Here is a 14,234-nt window from a genome sequence, read left to right on the forward strand (position 1 = left end):
AAGCACATGGTGGGGACAGTGCAGGAGAGAGAGAGAGAGAGAGAGAGAGAACCTGCAGTTACTGCCTTTGCTGTTTGAATTCGTGTATCACTGGACATCGGAGTGCATCTGGGAAAGTGATCAAACAATGAAGTTCACGACTAATCTTGGAGGAACTGTTCGGCGAAGTTCACAGCACAGAATCAGATAAGTTAATTGTTGTTTTAAGTCTGTCCAAGATAAAGGCTGCAGTAGTGGGTACAGTGGATTCTTTCTTGATTATATGTTTTTGGAGATAAGTCTCTTGATTAAACTTAAAATATAAGCCATAGCTATTAAGTTAACCTGGGGCAGTGTTTGTAAAGGAATAAGTAATATTTTCTGGGTCTGTAGATTGTGAAGGAGCAAAAATGGCCTTTGCTGGCTTCTTGTCAGATGTGGGAGTTTTTTTTTCTCGATATTTTTATTGGAAATTTAACATTTTTACAAGTTTACAAAAATAAACAAAAATCTCAAGTACAAACATTGATATACAATTAAATCTTAAATGAATAATAACCAAAATTTAACAAAAGAAAAATACCGAGAAAAAAAACCAAAACTCAACTAACTACTAATCTAACCTACAACTAACCAGAGTGTATAATTAAGTCTCTTACATTATTCAACTAAGAGAAAGAAAAAAAAAACCAACGGATAACACAGAAATTGGATAGTGAGATACATGCTCGGAATGTGTTAACATCAAATGTAACAAAACCCGTATTCATACGAAATTCCTCTCCCAAGGGGCCCCGGACCAGCCAGGTTCACAATCTCATTAAATAAAAGCCCTTGCTAGGATAGCCGAAATATCTGTATTTATATAATTCAAGAAGGGCTGCCATATTTTATGAAATAATTTGGTCTCTCGGTGCACCATATTTGTAGGGAAGTCAAGGAGAATACATTCCATAATTAATCTGTGCCAATTTGAAAGTCCAGGGGGGCCCTCAGCCACCCAGTTTACCAAAATATTTTTCCTTGCACAGAAAGAGAGAATAGAAAATAATCTCTTCCCGTACATGTCCAGGGAGGGTAAGTTCGAAAAGCCCAAAAGGAGAGATACAGGGTCCACTTTAACTTCCGTTCCTAGAATTTCTGTCAGGGTACTTGCTACTTTAGTCCAGTATCTACGGATCTTATGACAGGTCCATAGACAATGTACAAGAGTGCCCACCTCTATTTTACATTTGAGACACATTGGCGATGCCCCTGCCTTAAATTTTGCCAATCGATCCGGTGCAAAATGGGCCCTATGAAGTATCTTCAGCTGGATAGCCTGAGTTCTGTTGCAGATAGTGATTCTTCTGGCATTTTCCCAAATGTCATTCCACGTTTCTATAGAGATTTCTAGTCCCAAATCCTGATCCCATGTTTTAAGCAGGTTGTTCATATCTCCCGATACTTCATCATGTAGTAAATGATAAATAGTACGGAAGATACCCCCATTGGTCGTAGCACTCTACATTTTCTATAGATGTGGGAGTTTAAAGAGAGTTTAAGGGTTACTGCGGATTATATCTGCCATAAATGCTGTTGGATGCGAATCTTATCAGATCGAGTGAATCGGTTGGAGAGACAGATAGAAGCGATGAGGAATTTGCAACAGCAACAGTATGTGATGGATGGCAGTTATAGGAAGGGGGGGAAAGTCTCACATACAGTTACTTAGATGGTTTAACTCCAGGAAGGGTAAAAGAGGTAGGCAGCTAGTGCAGAAGTCTTTTGTGGATATACCCATTTCAAACAGGTATGCTGTTTAGGAAATGGAGGGGATGATGGATTCTCAGGGGAATGTAGCAGGAACAGCCAAGTTTCTGGTATTGAGACTGGCTCTAATGCAACGTGGGGTATGTCGGCTTCCAAGAGATCAATTGTGTTAGGGGATTCTGTAGTCAGAGGTACAGACAGAAGTTTCTGTGACCAGCAGAGAAAAAGCAGAATGGTGTGTTGTTTCCCTGGTGCCAGGATCAAGGATGTCTCAGAGAGGATGCAGAATGTTCTCACGGGGGAGAGGGGCCAGCAGGAGGTCATTGTCCACATTGGAACCAACGACAGTGGAAGGGAAAAGGTTGAGACTCTGAAGGGAGATTACAGAGAGTTAGGCAGAAATTTAAAAGGGAGGTCCTCAAGGGTAGTAATATCTACGAGCTAGTGAGGGCAGGAATAGGAGGATAGAGCAGATGAATGCATGGCTGACAAGCTGATGTATGGGAGAAGAATTCACATTTTTGGATCATTGGAATCTCTTTTGGGGTAGAAGAACCTGTACAAGAAGGACGGATTGCACCTAAATTGGAAGGGGACTAATATACTGGCAGGGAAATTTTCTAGAACTGCTTGGGAGGATTTAAACTAGTAAGGTGGTGGGGTGGGACCCAGGGAGATAGTGAGGAAAGAGATCAATCTGAGACTGGTACAGCTGAGAACAGAAGTGAGTCAAACAGTCGGGGCAGGCAGGGACAAGGTAGGACTAATAAATTAAACTGCATTTATTTCAATGCAAGAGGCCTAACAGGGAATGCAGATGAACTCAGGGCATGGTTAGGAACATGGGACTGGGATATCATAGCAATTACAGAAACATGGCTCAGGGATGGGCAGGACTGGCAGCTTAATGTTCCAGGATACAAATGCTACAGGAAGGATAGAAAGGGATGCAAGGGAGGAGGGGGAGTGGCATTTTTGATAAGGGATAGCATTACAGCTGTGCTGTGGGAGGATATTCCCGGAAATACATTCAGGGAAGTTATTTGCGTGGAACTGAGAAATAAGAAAGGGATGATTACCTTATTGGGATTGTATTATAGACCCCGAATAGTCAGAGGGAAATTGAAAAACAAATATGTAAGAGATCTCAGCTATCTGTAAGAATAATAGGGTAGTTATGGTAGGAGATTTTAACTTTCCAAACATCGACTGGGACTGCCATAGTGTTAAAGATTTAGATGGAGAGGAATTTCTTAAGTGTGTACAAGACAATTTTCTGATTCAGTATGTGGATGTACCTACTAGAGAAGGTGCAAAACTTGACCTACTCTTGGAAAATAAGGCAGGGCAGGTGACTGAGGTGTCAGTGGGGGAGCACTTTGGGGCCAGTGACCATAATTCTATTCGTTTTAAAATAGTGATGGAAAAGGATATATCAGATCTAAAAGTTGAAGTTCTAAATTGGAGAAAGGCCAATTTTGGCGGTATCAGGCAAGAAATTTTGAAAGCTGATTGGAGGCGGATGTTTGCAGGTAAAGGGACGGCTGGAAAATGGGAAGCCTTCAGAAATGAGATAACAAGAATCCAGAGAAAGTATATTCCTGTCAGGGTGAAAGGGAAGGCTGGTAGGTATAGGGAATGCTGAATGACTAAAGAAATTGAGGGTTTGGTTAAGAAAAAGAAGGAAGCATATATCAAGTATAGACAGGATGGATGGAGTGGATCCTTAGAAGAGTATAAAGGAAGTAGGAGTATACTTAAGAGGGAAATCAGGAGGGCAAAACGGGGACATGAGATAGCTTTGGCAAACAGAATTAAGGAGAATCTAAAGGGTTTTTACAAATATATTAAGGACAAAAGGGTAACTAGGGAGAGAACAGGGCTCTCAAAGATCAGCAAGGCTGCCTTTGTGTGGAGCCACAGAAAATGGGGGAGATACTAAATGAATATTTTACATCAGTATTTACTGTGGAAAAGGATGTGGAAGATATAGACTATAGGGAAATAGATGGTGAATTCTTGCAAAATGTCCAGATTACAGAGGAGGAAGTGCTGGATGTCTTGAAAAGGTTAAAGGTGGATAAATCCCCAGGACCTGATCAGGTGTACTCGAGAACTCTGTGGGAAGCTAGAGAAGTGATTGCTGGGCCTCTTGCTGAGATATTTGTATCATCGATAGTTACAGGTGAGGTGCCGGAATACTGGAGGTTGGCAAATGTGGTGCCACTGTTTAAGAAGGGTGGTAAAGACAAGCCAGGGAACTATAGACTGGTGAGCCTGACCTCGGTGGTGGGCAGGTTATTGGAGAGAATCCTGAGGGACAGGATGTACATGTATTTGGAAAGGCAAGGACTGATACGGGATAGTCAACATGGCTTTGTTCATGGGAAATCATGTCTCACAAACTTGATTGAGTTTTTTGAAGAAGTAACAAAGAGGATTGATGAGGGCAGAGCAGTAGATGGGATCTATATGGACTTCAGTAAGGCGTTCGACAAGGTTCCCCATGGGAGACTGATTAGCAAGGTTAGATCTCATGGAATACAAGGAGAACTAGCCATTTGGATACAGAACTGGCTCAAAGGTAGAAGACAGAGGGTGGTGGTGGAGGGTTGTTTTTCAGACTGGAGGCCTGTGGCCAGTGCAATGCCACAAGGTTCGGGGCTGGGTCCTCTACTTTTTGTCATTTACATAAATGATTTGGATGCGAGCACAAGAGGTACAGTTAGTAAATTTGTAGATGACACCAAAATTGGAGGTGTAGTGGATAACAAAGAGGGTTACCTCAGATTTCAACAGGATCTGGACCAGATGGGTCAATGGGCTGAGAAGTGGCAGATGGAGTTTAATTCAGATAAATGCGAGGTGCTGCATTTTGGGAAAGCAAATCTTAGCAGGACTTTTTCACTTAATGGTAAGGTCCTGGGGAGTGTTGCTGAACAAAGAGACCTTGGAGTGCAGGTTCATAGCTCCTTGAAAGTGGAGTCGCAGGTAGATAGGATAGTGAAGAAGGGGTTTGGTATGCTTTTCTTTATTGGTCAGAGTATTGAGTACAGGAGTTGAGAGGTCATGTTGCGGCTATACAGGACATTTGTTAGGCCACTGTTGCAATATTGCGTGCAATTCTGGTCTCCTTCCTATCAGAAAGATGTTGTGAAACTTGAAAGGGTTCAGAAAGATTTACAAGGATGTTGCCAGGGTTGGAGGATCTGAGCTACATGGAGAGGCTGAACAGGCTGGGGCTGTTTTCCCTGGAGCATTGGAGGCTGAGAGGTGACCTTATAGAGGTTTACAAAATTATGAAGGGCATGGATAGGATAAATAGACAACGTCTTTTTCCTGGGCTCGGGGGGCATAGGTTTAGGGTGAGAGGGGAAAGATATAAAAGAGACCTAAGGGGCAACGTTTTCACGTAGAGGATGGTACGTGTATGGAATGAGCTGCCAGAGAAAGTGGTGGAGGCTGGTACAATTGCAACATTTAAGAGGCATTTGGATGGGTATATGAATAGGAAGGGTTTGGAGGGATACGGGCCAGGTGCTGGCAGGTGTGACTAGATTGGGTTGGGATATCTGGTCAGCATGGACAGGTTGGACTGAAGGGTCTGATTCCATGCTGTACATCTCTATGACTCTATGACTCTATAACAAGAATCCTGCAATGGACAACTCCCATCCAGACTTCCCAGAGCTTGTCCGTCATCTACAAGGCACAAGTCAGGAGTGTGATGGACTCCTCCCCACTTTTCTGGATGGGTGCAGTTTTAGACAACACTTAAGAAGCGTGACGCCATCCAGGACAAAACAGCTCACTTGATTGGCACCAAATGCACAAGCATTCAGTTTCACCATTACTGATGCTCAATAGTAGCAATGAGTACTATCTACAAGATATAGAGCATCTTCCAAACCCATGACCATCTATAAGATTATGGGCAGCAGATATGTGGGAACACTACCACCTGCAGGCTCCCGTCCAAGCCACTGAACATCCTGAATTGGAAATATATTGCCATTCCTTCAGTGTTACTACCTTAAAATCCTGGAACTCCCTCCCTAAAGGCATTGAGGTATATGTACATCAGATGAACTGCAGTAGTTCAAGAGGCAATTCTTCTCAGGGGCAACTATGAATGGGCAATGTTGGCACAGCTCATGTCCCATGCATGAAACAAGGAACCTCTTTCCGTTGGTATGATGATTTCAAACGAAAAGTCTAGATTTTACAGTCTGAAGACAATTAGGAATCAACCCAGGAGATAGGGTGAATAGCTTAATAATATAGCAGGTTCTTGTGTTCAAGAATGCGTTGCCTGAAAGGTTGGTGGAGACAAACCAGTTTGCAAGGACTGTTCCCTTTGACAGTCCTTGGTTTACGCCACTCTCCCCACCAACATCCCCGCCCGAACCCCCAGGTACCTTCCCCTGCAACCAGAAAAGATGCAAAATCTGCCAGCACACCACCTCCCTCACCTCCATCCAAGGCCCCAAACAGTCCTTCCAGGTGAGACAGAGGTTCACCTGCCCCTCTTCCAACCTAGGTGCTCCTGATGTGGTCTTTTCTACATCAGGGAGACCAAACATAAACTTAGGGAATGGTTCACCGAGCATCATAACTGGGCCTGCATGGGACAACTGGACCTCCCAGTCACTGCCCAATTCAACTTCCCTTCCCATTCCCTTTCCAACATGACCATCCTTGGCCTCCTCCATTGCCACCATGAGCCAAACCACAGATTGCAGGAACAACACCTCATCTTCCATCTATGCAGCCTACAGCCCGGAGGACTCAACATTGAGTTCTCCAATTTCAAATAACCTCCCTTCCCATCTCCTAACTCCCTTCCCAGCCCCTCCCCATCCTTTCCACTGCTCCCTGCAACCAACTGGATTCATTCCTTCCATTGACCAACCAGGTCATACCCTCTACCTGTCTTCACCTATCCCCACCTCACCAACCTGCCCCCACCATCCTCTTTATTTGCAGCTCCCCCCACACCAACTCCCAGGCCCGAAGAAGGGTTACACCCAAAACGTTGACTCCTGCACCTCCTGGCTTGCTGTGTTCTTCCAGCCTGTCTACTTTGAAAGGATGATGGAAGCTGATTCTGTCCCAAAGAGCCTGAACAGGGACCATTGGATAAATGGCCTCTTTCTATGGCTCTACTTTCAGCGATTGTACTCTTGGATTCAGTGCTGTCTTTATGTACATGACCACATTTCTTTAAGTAGTTTGCTTTTAATTTTGGAATCTTACCTAATGATTAGAAATCATACATTTTTCATTATTTTATCATTCTAGTTGAAGCCTACAGTTGTGTCATAACATCTGAAATGTTAATGGGCAGGAACGGTACTTATTATTTAGCAGCCAAGCCTCTCCAACAGTCAACTGCTCCAGAGGCCAACATAACTTTCACAATAAGTACCATCAGTACTAAATGCTTATACTGGGATGAGATGCGGCATCGATGGTCAACCCATGGATGTAAGGTAAGGTGAAGGAAGCTTCAACACTATAAAATTGACAACAGTCTTGTAAATGTGTTGATCAATTCTGTTCCGAGCAACAGATTGTGACTGTCAAAAGCCTCGCTTATTCCAAGTAGTTTACTATTACAGATCTCCATGCAGCATTAATTTAGCAAAATTATATATTATCATTCTTTCTGATTGCATCTTCACAGTGTTTCAGCCACTGTCCACCAGCAGCTGCCCTCCAGTAAAGGAAACAAATCATTGCTGAGAATAGAAAACAAAATTGCACTGAGTGAAATAAGCTGCATTGAATCTAAATTTATAAGGTGTTGTGGAACTGACTAACTCTAGAGCAGAATTTTTTGTTTTGCAAACCTTGTCAGAGTGTCAGTATTATATCACATGAAGCACTACATTAGGTTGCAGGCAAAATGGCAAAATGCAGGCACCTGAGGATTCCTATTGTGCTTTCACTGGAGACCAAATCCAATGAGATTTAGTCTAGTCAAGCTCTGAATGGTGTATTCATTTAGACACAGGTGCTTATAGATAGCTTGTAGCACATGAGAAAACGAAAGTATACTCACCAAGTAAAACAAATGTGTACTTAGCTCCCAGTAGCTCTCTGCAAAACAATCAGGAATATAGAGGAATAAAACAGGTATCTTAACAAAAGGTCAAATGCAAACATTCCTACTCAATGACTTGGTTATTCAGCTCCCACTGAATGAACAAAGTGTCAATTACATTCTACTGGAGGCCATTTGACAATATAATTTTAAATTAAAAATAAAGAAACCTATCTGTCTATCTGACTGCAATTGAGAGAGCTCCACAGATAATTATCATGTGGGTGGAAAAATGGTGAATTTGCAACTTTACAACCACAACATTTAACTTCTGTAAAGTTCTCCAAGCTGCTCTCCATTTTCATCCATCACAAATTATAATTCCTTCAGAATGCTGCAACCTGAATCTTCACTTCCATAGCTCCAGTGCCAAGCTAGGTGACATTAAATGGTCATCTATTCTTTCTGCATCTGTTTATTCCTGGTAATCTGCTGCAATCATACATTCTGGAAACTATTTCTGAAATCAGGTTACTTCCTGCCTGGACAACAGTGTCTACATTTAAAACCATATACCATGTCTTCAGAAATAGCCCAGGTTCTGAGTCCATGTGCCACCAATTTGCTTGGCTTAAAATTTGGAAGCATTACACCTGTGTTTTGGACATTAGAAGTGACTTTAGAAGTCCAAATTGACATCTGGAGCAGCCTTGCACACCTCTGGTTTGAGTTTCACTTGATAAAATATTTGCAAAGGCGTTAGTGCATTGTGGTATTCGTAGAAAATCTTTGAGCTCCCATCCCATGCTTTCTGAATCTGTGTCTTTGCTGGGTCTCAGTTGTGAGATGAAATCCAGCGTCTCCTTCAGCCACAGTGTACTCTGTTGTGTTCTGCAGCCACTCCCAGCACAGTCAACACTGTTGTTGTGCAGCCCTTGTGTCAATGATCAGACTGCATAAGTTGGTGTATTAACTGCTTTGAAATTCTCGTGTGTAGGACAATTGCACCTTGCAATCCCGTTTTATATTTCAAAAGGCTATTGAACTGGCCCCTGCAAAATTGTTCACTCACTCTGTCACAAATCTCTTGTAACTATTCTCCTCAGGTGTGTATTTCTGTCTCCTCTATCTATAATCATACCTTCTTCCTCCAGCTCAGAATATGCTTGAACCTTTCCAACCTTTTAATCTGTTCAGAGATGTTTTTCTGCCCAAGAGGAGATCTAAAAATATGCTAGCCAACATTGAAATACTGCTCAGTGATGAATACTGAATTGTCCTTCATTATTTCTTGGGACTCATCACAATTTCTGTTCTGGAGAAATTCAGACATGAAACACTGTAAATTAGGACAAATTTATATTTTCATCATTAAAACAGGCTTGACCTATTGTGGATTATTGTTGAATTTGTAATTAATTGCAAGTCTTCAGTTCACGCTCAGAAGTCTCCTCCAGAAAGTTCTACATGTTTTGACTTTAGAATTTGCTTTTCTTGCAGGGAAAGAATGATTCACATTTATTCTATCTTTATCATGTAGGTGGGTCCAAAATCAAATCTAAACAAAACCCAGTGTCTTTGCAACCATTTCAGTTTGTTTGCTACCTCTTTACTGGTCTTGCCAAATACAGTGGATGTCATGGAAACTGTCAAATTATTTTCTCAAATCAAAGACAACTCTGTAGTAGTCTCATTATTGGCTGCTGTTTTTGGAGTTTATATCATCTTAGTCATTTGGACTCGAATGAAAGATAGACAGGATTTAATGAAGGTGAGAAAACCTTTCAGAAGATGCTGCAACTTTGAAATTTAATTTACTACCAGTTAGTTGAACTATACTTTTTAAATAAAAGGTGTATTAATGCTTTTGTTGAAGTATTTTCGATTTTAAACCACATATATATCCACATCATTTGAAAATACTATGAAGTTTCAAAATGATAGAAATGTCATGGTATGTTATATTTTCTATTAAAATGGTGACGCAAATCAGCTTAATGTTAGCATATACTATATTATATTATATGTAAACACAAGATTTACTAATCACCTCAGTGAACATAATATTGAACAGAGTGTTTATGTATTATGCAAATGGTTACATTGCAGTGTGTTGTTTAATATCTACAAAAGTGAAAGATGCTCGGCTGTGTGTGCTGACACTGTGGAGTATGCGCAATGGACTTCAGTGAGATGTTTTCATGTCTCCTTTTGATTGTGAGTCTTGAAAAGGGTCTACGTGGACCCTGTTTTAATTAGCCAAGTGTCAGCAGACACTTACTTTGCACCATAGAGTGTTACAAGATTTTCAAGCCATCAGTTACTTATATTAAGTGTTTCTTTTAAACTGCAGCACTATTTTCTGGGTGATGAACTCTGTTGGTGTTAACATTGAATCATAGAATACATGCAGCACAGAAGGAATGCATTCAGCCTGTTGTATCTGTACTGGCTCTCTGCAGGAGCAACTCAATTTGTCCCACTCCTAACCCTTTCCCATGGCCTGGCCACCATGTTTACATTTTTGTATGGTTATCCAATTTTCTTTTGGTAGCTGCCTCACACCCTTAGGCAGTGCAGTTCAGATCTTAACTACTTTCTGCACAAAAAAATCATTTTTTCCTCAAATTGACTTTGGAGCCCCTGTGACTTTGAAAACTGACATCAAAACCCTTGTTTATCTTCTCTTTGAGGTGTATGATGCCAGTTTCCCCAATCTATCCACACAACTGGAGTGCCTCATGCCTGAGATCATTTGTGTGAATCTTTTCTGCACTTTCTTGGTGAAGTCTTCACATTCCTTCCTAAGACAGAGTGCTAAGAATTAGTCACAATGGGCTGAGTTTTCCTATTTTTTGGCTACGTGTTATTTTGGGGCATTCTCATGTAGAGTCTCCCTCATGGCTCATCGACACTTTTCTCATGCAGTCTTCTGTTGCTCATCTTATTTATGATGGGTGTGGGCTCCATGGTGCCCTTCTTGCACAATCATGTGGTAGCAGAAATGGAAGTGCTCACTGGTGTCAGGACTCACTCTATTCCTGCCCTTGGAACATATAAACCCCAGCTGCACATCAATTCAAACGTTGCAAGCCAGACACTGTCCGTCATACCCTGCTGCTTCAGCATTTTTGTCGTGAGATGTCCCAGAAAGGAATGTTAGCACCCAGCTTTGCAGAAAGCGACCTGGAGGTCATGGTGGATGGTGTACAGGAGGAGGAGTCCATTCGCATCAGACTTTGCCAGTCTGGCATGAGATTGCAGCCCTGGGAAGAGCTATTTCATAGACAAAATGTTATGACCAGCAGAGCTGCAAGAGGATCAGTGATCTTTTCTGATCTACAAGGATAGTGTCACCATTGTCTCTCTGATACCTTACACTCAGTCTCATCACAACTGCACCCATCTCCCTCCAAGGCTCATGATCTACCAATCTCACTATTACATGCATGTTCTCCACTTAACAGCTCTCACTCAGCTCAACCACAAGCTACAAACATAGCCTCTTACTGAGATATTTGTATCATCAATTGTCACAGGTGAAGTACCGGAAGACTGGAGGTTGGCAAACGTGGTGCCACTGTTTAAGAAAAGTGGTAAGGACAAGCCAGGGAACTCTAGACCAGTGAGCCTGACCTCGGTGGTGGGCACGTTGTTGGAGGGAATCCTGAGGGACAGAATGCACATGTATTTGGAAAGGCAAGGACTGATTAGGGATAGTCAACATGGTTTTGTGCATGGGAAATTATGTCTCACAAACTTGATTGAGTTCTTTGAAGAAGTAACAAAGAGGATTGATGAGGGCAGAACTGTAGATGGGATCTATATGGACTTCAGTAAGGCATTTGACAAGGTTCCCTATGGGAGACTGATTAGCGAGGTTAGATCTCACAGAATACAAGGAGAGCTAGCCATTTGGATACAGAACTGGCTCAAAGGTAGAAGACAGAGGCTGGTGGTGGAGGGTTGTTTTTAAGATTGGGGGCCTGTGGCCAGTGGAGTGCCATAAGGATCTGTGCTGAGCCCCCTACTTTTTGTCATTTACATAAATGATTTGGATGCGAGCACAAGAGGTACAGTTAGTAAATTTGCAGATGACACCAAAATTGGAGGTGTAGTGGACAGCGAAGAGGGTTACCTCAGATTACAACAGAATCTTGACCAGATGAGCCAATGGGCTGAGATGTGGCAGATGGAGTTTAATTCAGATAAATGCGAGGTGCTGCATTTTGGGAAAGCAAATCTTAGCAGGACTTATACACTTAATGGTAAGGTCCGAGGGAGTGTTGCTGAACAAAAAGACCTTGGAGTGCAGGTTCATAGCTCCTTGAAAGTGGAGTCGCAGGTAGATAGGATAGTGAAGCAGGCGTTTGGTATGCTTTCCTTTATTGGTCAGAGTATTGAGTACAGGAGTTGGGAGGTCACGTTGCGGCTGTACAAGACATTGGTTGGAATATTGCGTGCAATTCTTTCCCTGAAGCGTCGGAGGCTGAGGGGTGACCTTATAGAGGTTTACAAAATTATGAGGGGCATGGTCAGGATAAATAGACAAAGCCTTTTCCCTGGTTTCGGGAAGTCCAGAACTAGAGGGCATAGGTTTAGGGTGAGCGGGGAAAGATATAAAAGAGACCTAAGGGGCAACCTTTTCACACAGAGGGTGGTACGTGTATGGAATGAGCTGCCAGAGGAAGTGGTGGGGGCTGGTCCAATTGTAATATTTAAGAGGCATTTGGATGGGTATATGAATAGGAAGGGTTTGGAGAAATATGGGCTGGGTGCTGGCAGGTGGGACTAGATTGGGTTGGGATATCTGGTCGGCATGGACGGGTTGGACCAAAGGGTTTGTTTCCATGCTGTACATCTCTATGACTCTATGACTTCCTGCCCACTGCACATCATACTGTCTGTAGGAAAGCCAACTTTTGGGCAAAAGTCCTTCATCAGAGCTTTTGTCCAATATGTCAATTTTCCTGCTCCTTGGATGCTGCCTGACCTGCTGTGCTTTTCCAGCACCACACTCTTGACTCTAATCTCCAGCATCTGCAGTATTCACTTTTGCCTAGTTGATTTTAACCCCACTTCGAATCCTCTTCCAAGAATGCCTACCTTGAAGAGGTTCTCCTCTCTCTACAAGGATCTCAGTGAGTCTTTCTCTCACTGCAACCTTTAGGCCATCTCCTCTGCTCTGAAGCTCTGCAGCCACATTCTGAAACAGACTCGCTATTACAACCACATCTCCTTCCTCAGTGCCAAATTCATGATGAAGGGCTTTTGCCCGATACGTCGATTTTCCTGCTCCTCAAATGCTGCCTGACCTGCTGTGCTTTTCCAGCACCACACTGTTGACTCTAATCTCCAGCATCTGCAGTACTCATTTTTGCCGTCATACTGTCTGATCCTAGTTCTTATTTACTCACTCACTTGGGGTGCCTCAGCCCATAGAGTCATAGAGATGTACAGAATGGAAACAGACTCTTCGGTCAAACCCATCCATGCCGACCAGATATCCCAACCCAATCTAGTCCCACCTGCCAGCACCCAGCCCATACCCCTCCAAACCTTCCTATTCATATACCCATCCAAATGCCTCTTAAATGTTGCAATTGGACCAGCCTCCACCATTTCCTCTGGCAGCTCATTCCATACACACACCACCCTCTGCGTGAAAAAGTTGCCCCTTACGTCTCTTTTATATCTTTCCCCTCTCACCCTAAGCCTATGCCCTCTAGTTCTGGACTCCCCAACCCCAGGGAAAAGACTTTGTCTATTTATCCTATCCATGCCCCACATCTCCTGCTCCATTATGGTTGCTAACATTCCTTTCAGTTACTTTCATCTCATTCAATGCCTTCTTTTCTGTCATCATCTTTTCATTCTATTCAGAGTGGTACCATGTTCAATGTCTTCATTGTCCTCCTCAGAATACTGCTGCCACTCTCCCTGCTCCTCAGCATCCATGGTATGCTCTCTCTCTTTCTCTCTCTCTTTTTGTCTGCTCCAGTTGTGTAGGGACACAACATGTCAGGATTGTACCTTGTCTGGAGCATACTGCAAAGCCCCATCAGAGCAATCCAAACATCTGGCCGTCATCTTCAGGAGCCCTCTTGTCTTTTCCACAATGGCCCTGGTGAAAACTGTGCTGCATTGTATCTGTATTCATAGAATCATAGAATCCCTACAGTGTGTAAACAGGCCATTTTGGCCCAACAAGTCCACACCAACCCTCCAAAGAGTATCCTACCCAGACCCAATCACTGATCCTATTATTCTACATGTCCTCTGACTAATACATCTAACCAACACATCCCTGAACACTATGAGCAATTTTAACATGACCAATTCACTCGACCTGTACATCTTTGGACTCTACCTCAGTCAGTGAGCTCCATAAAGGAGCCAGCAACCAGGTTTGGAGAGGCTAGTCCTTGTCTCCCAGCAGCCATGCACATGTGGTATT

The 14,234-nt window shown here is 42.8% G+C and overlaps 1 protein-coding gene across 1 annotated transcript in view; it reads left to right on the forward strand.

Annotated features, from left to right (window-relative positions):
• The window catches only part of LOC140453232 (polycystin-1-like protein 2), a 113,280-nt gene that overhangs the window by 34,024 nt on the left and 65,022 nt on the right, over positions 1-14,234 (forward strand). The window contains exons 10-11 of the mRNA XM_072547807.1: positions 7,033-7,223; positions 9,318-9,548. Of these exons, the coding sequence (XP_072403908.1) occupies positions 7,033-7,223; positions 9,318-9,548 (422 nt within the window). The remainder of the gene's footprint in view (positions 1-7,032; positions 7,224-9,317; positions 9,549-14,234) is intronic.

The sequence above is a fragment of the Chiloscyllium punctatum genome, chromosome 26, assembly GCF_047496795.1.
Source record: "Chiloscyllium punctatum isolate Juve2018m chromosome 26, sChiPun1.3, whole genome shotgun sequence".
Classification (NCBI taxonomy): Eukaryota; Metazoa; Chordata; class Chondrichthyes; order Orectolobiformes; family Hemiscylliidae; genus Chiloscyllium; species Chiloscyllium punctatum.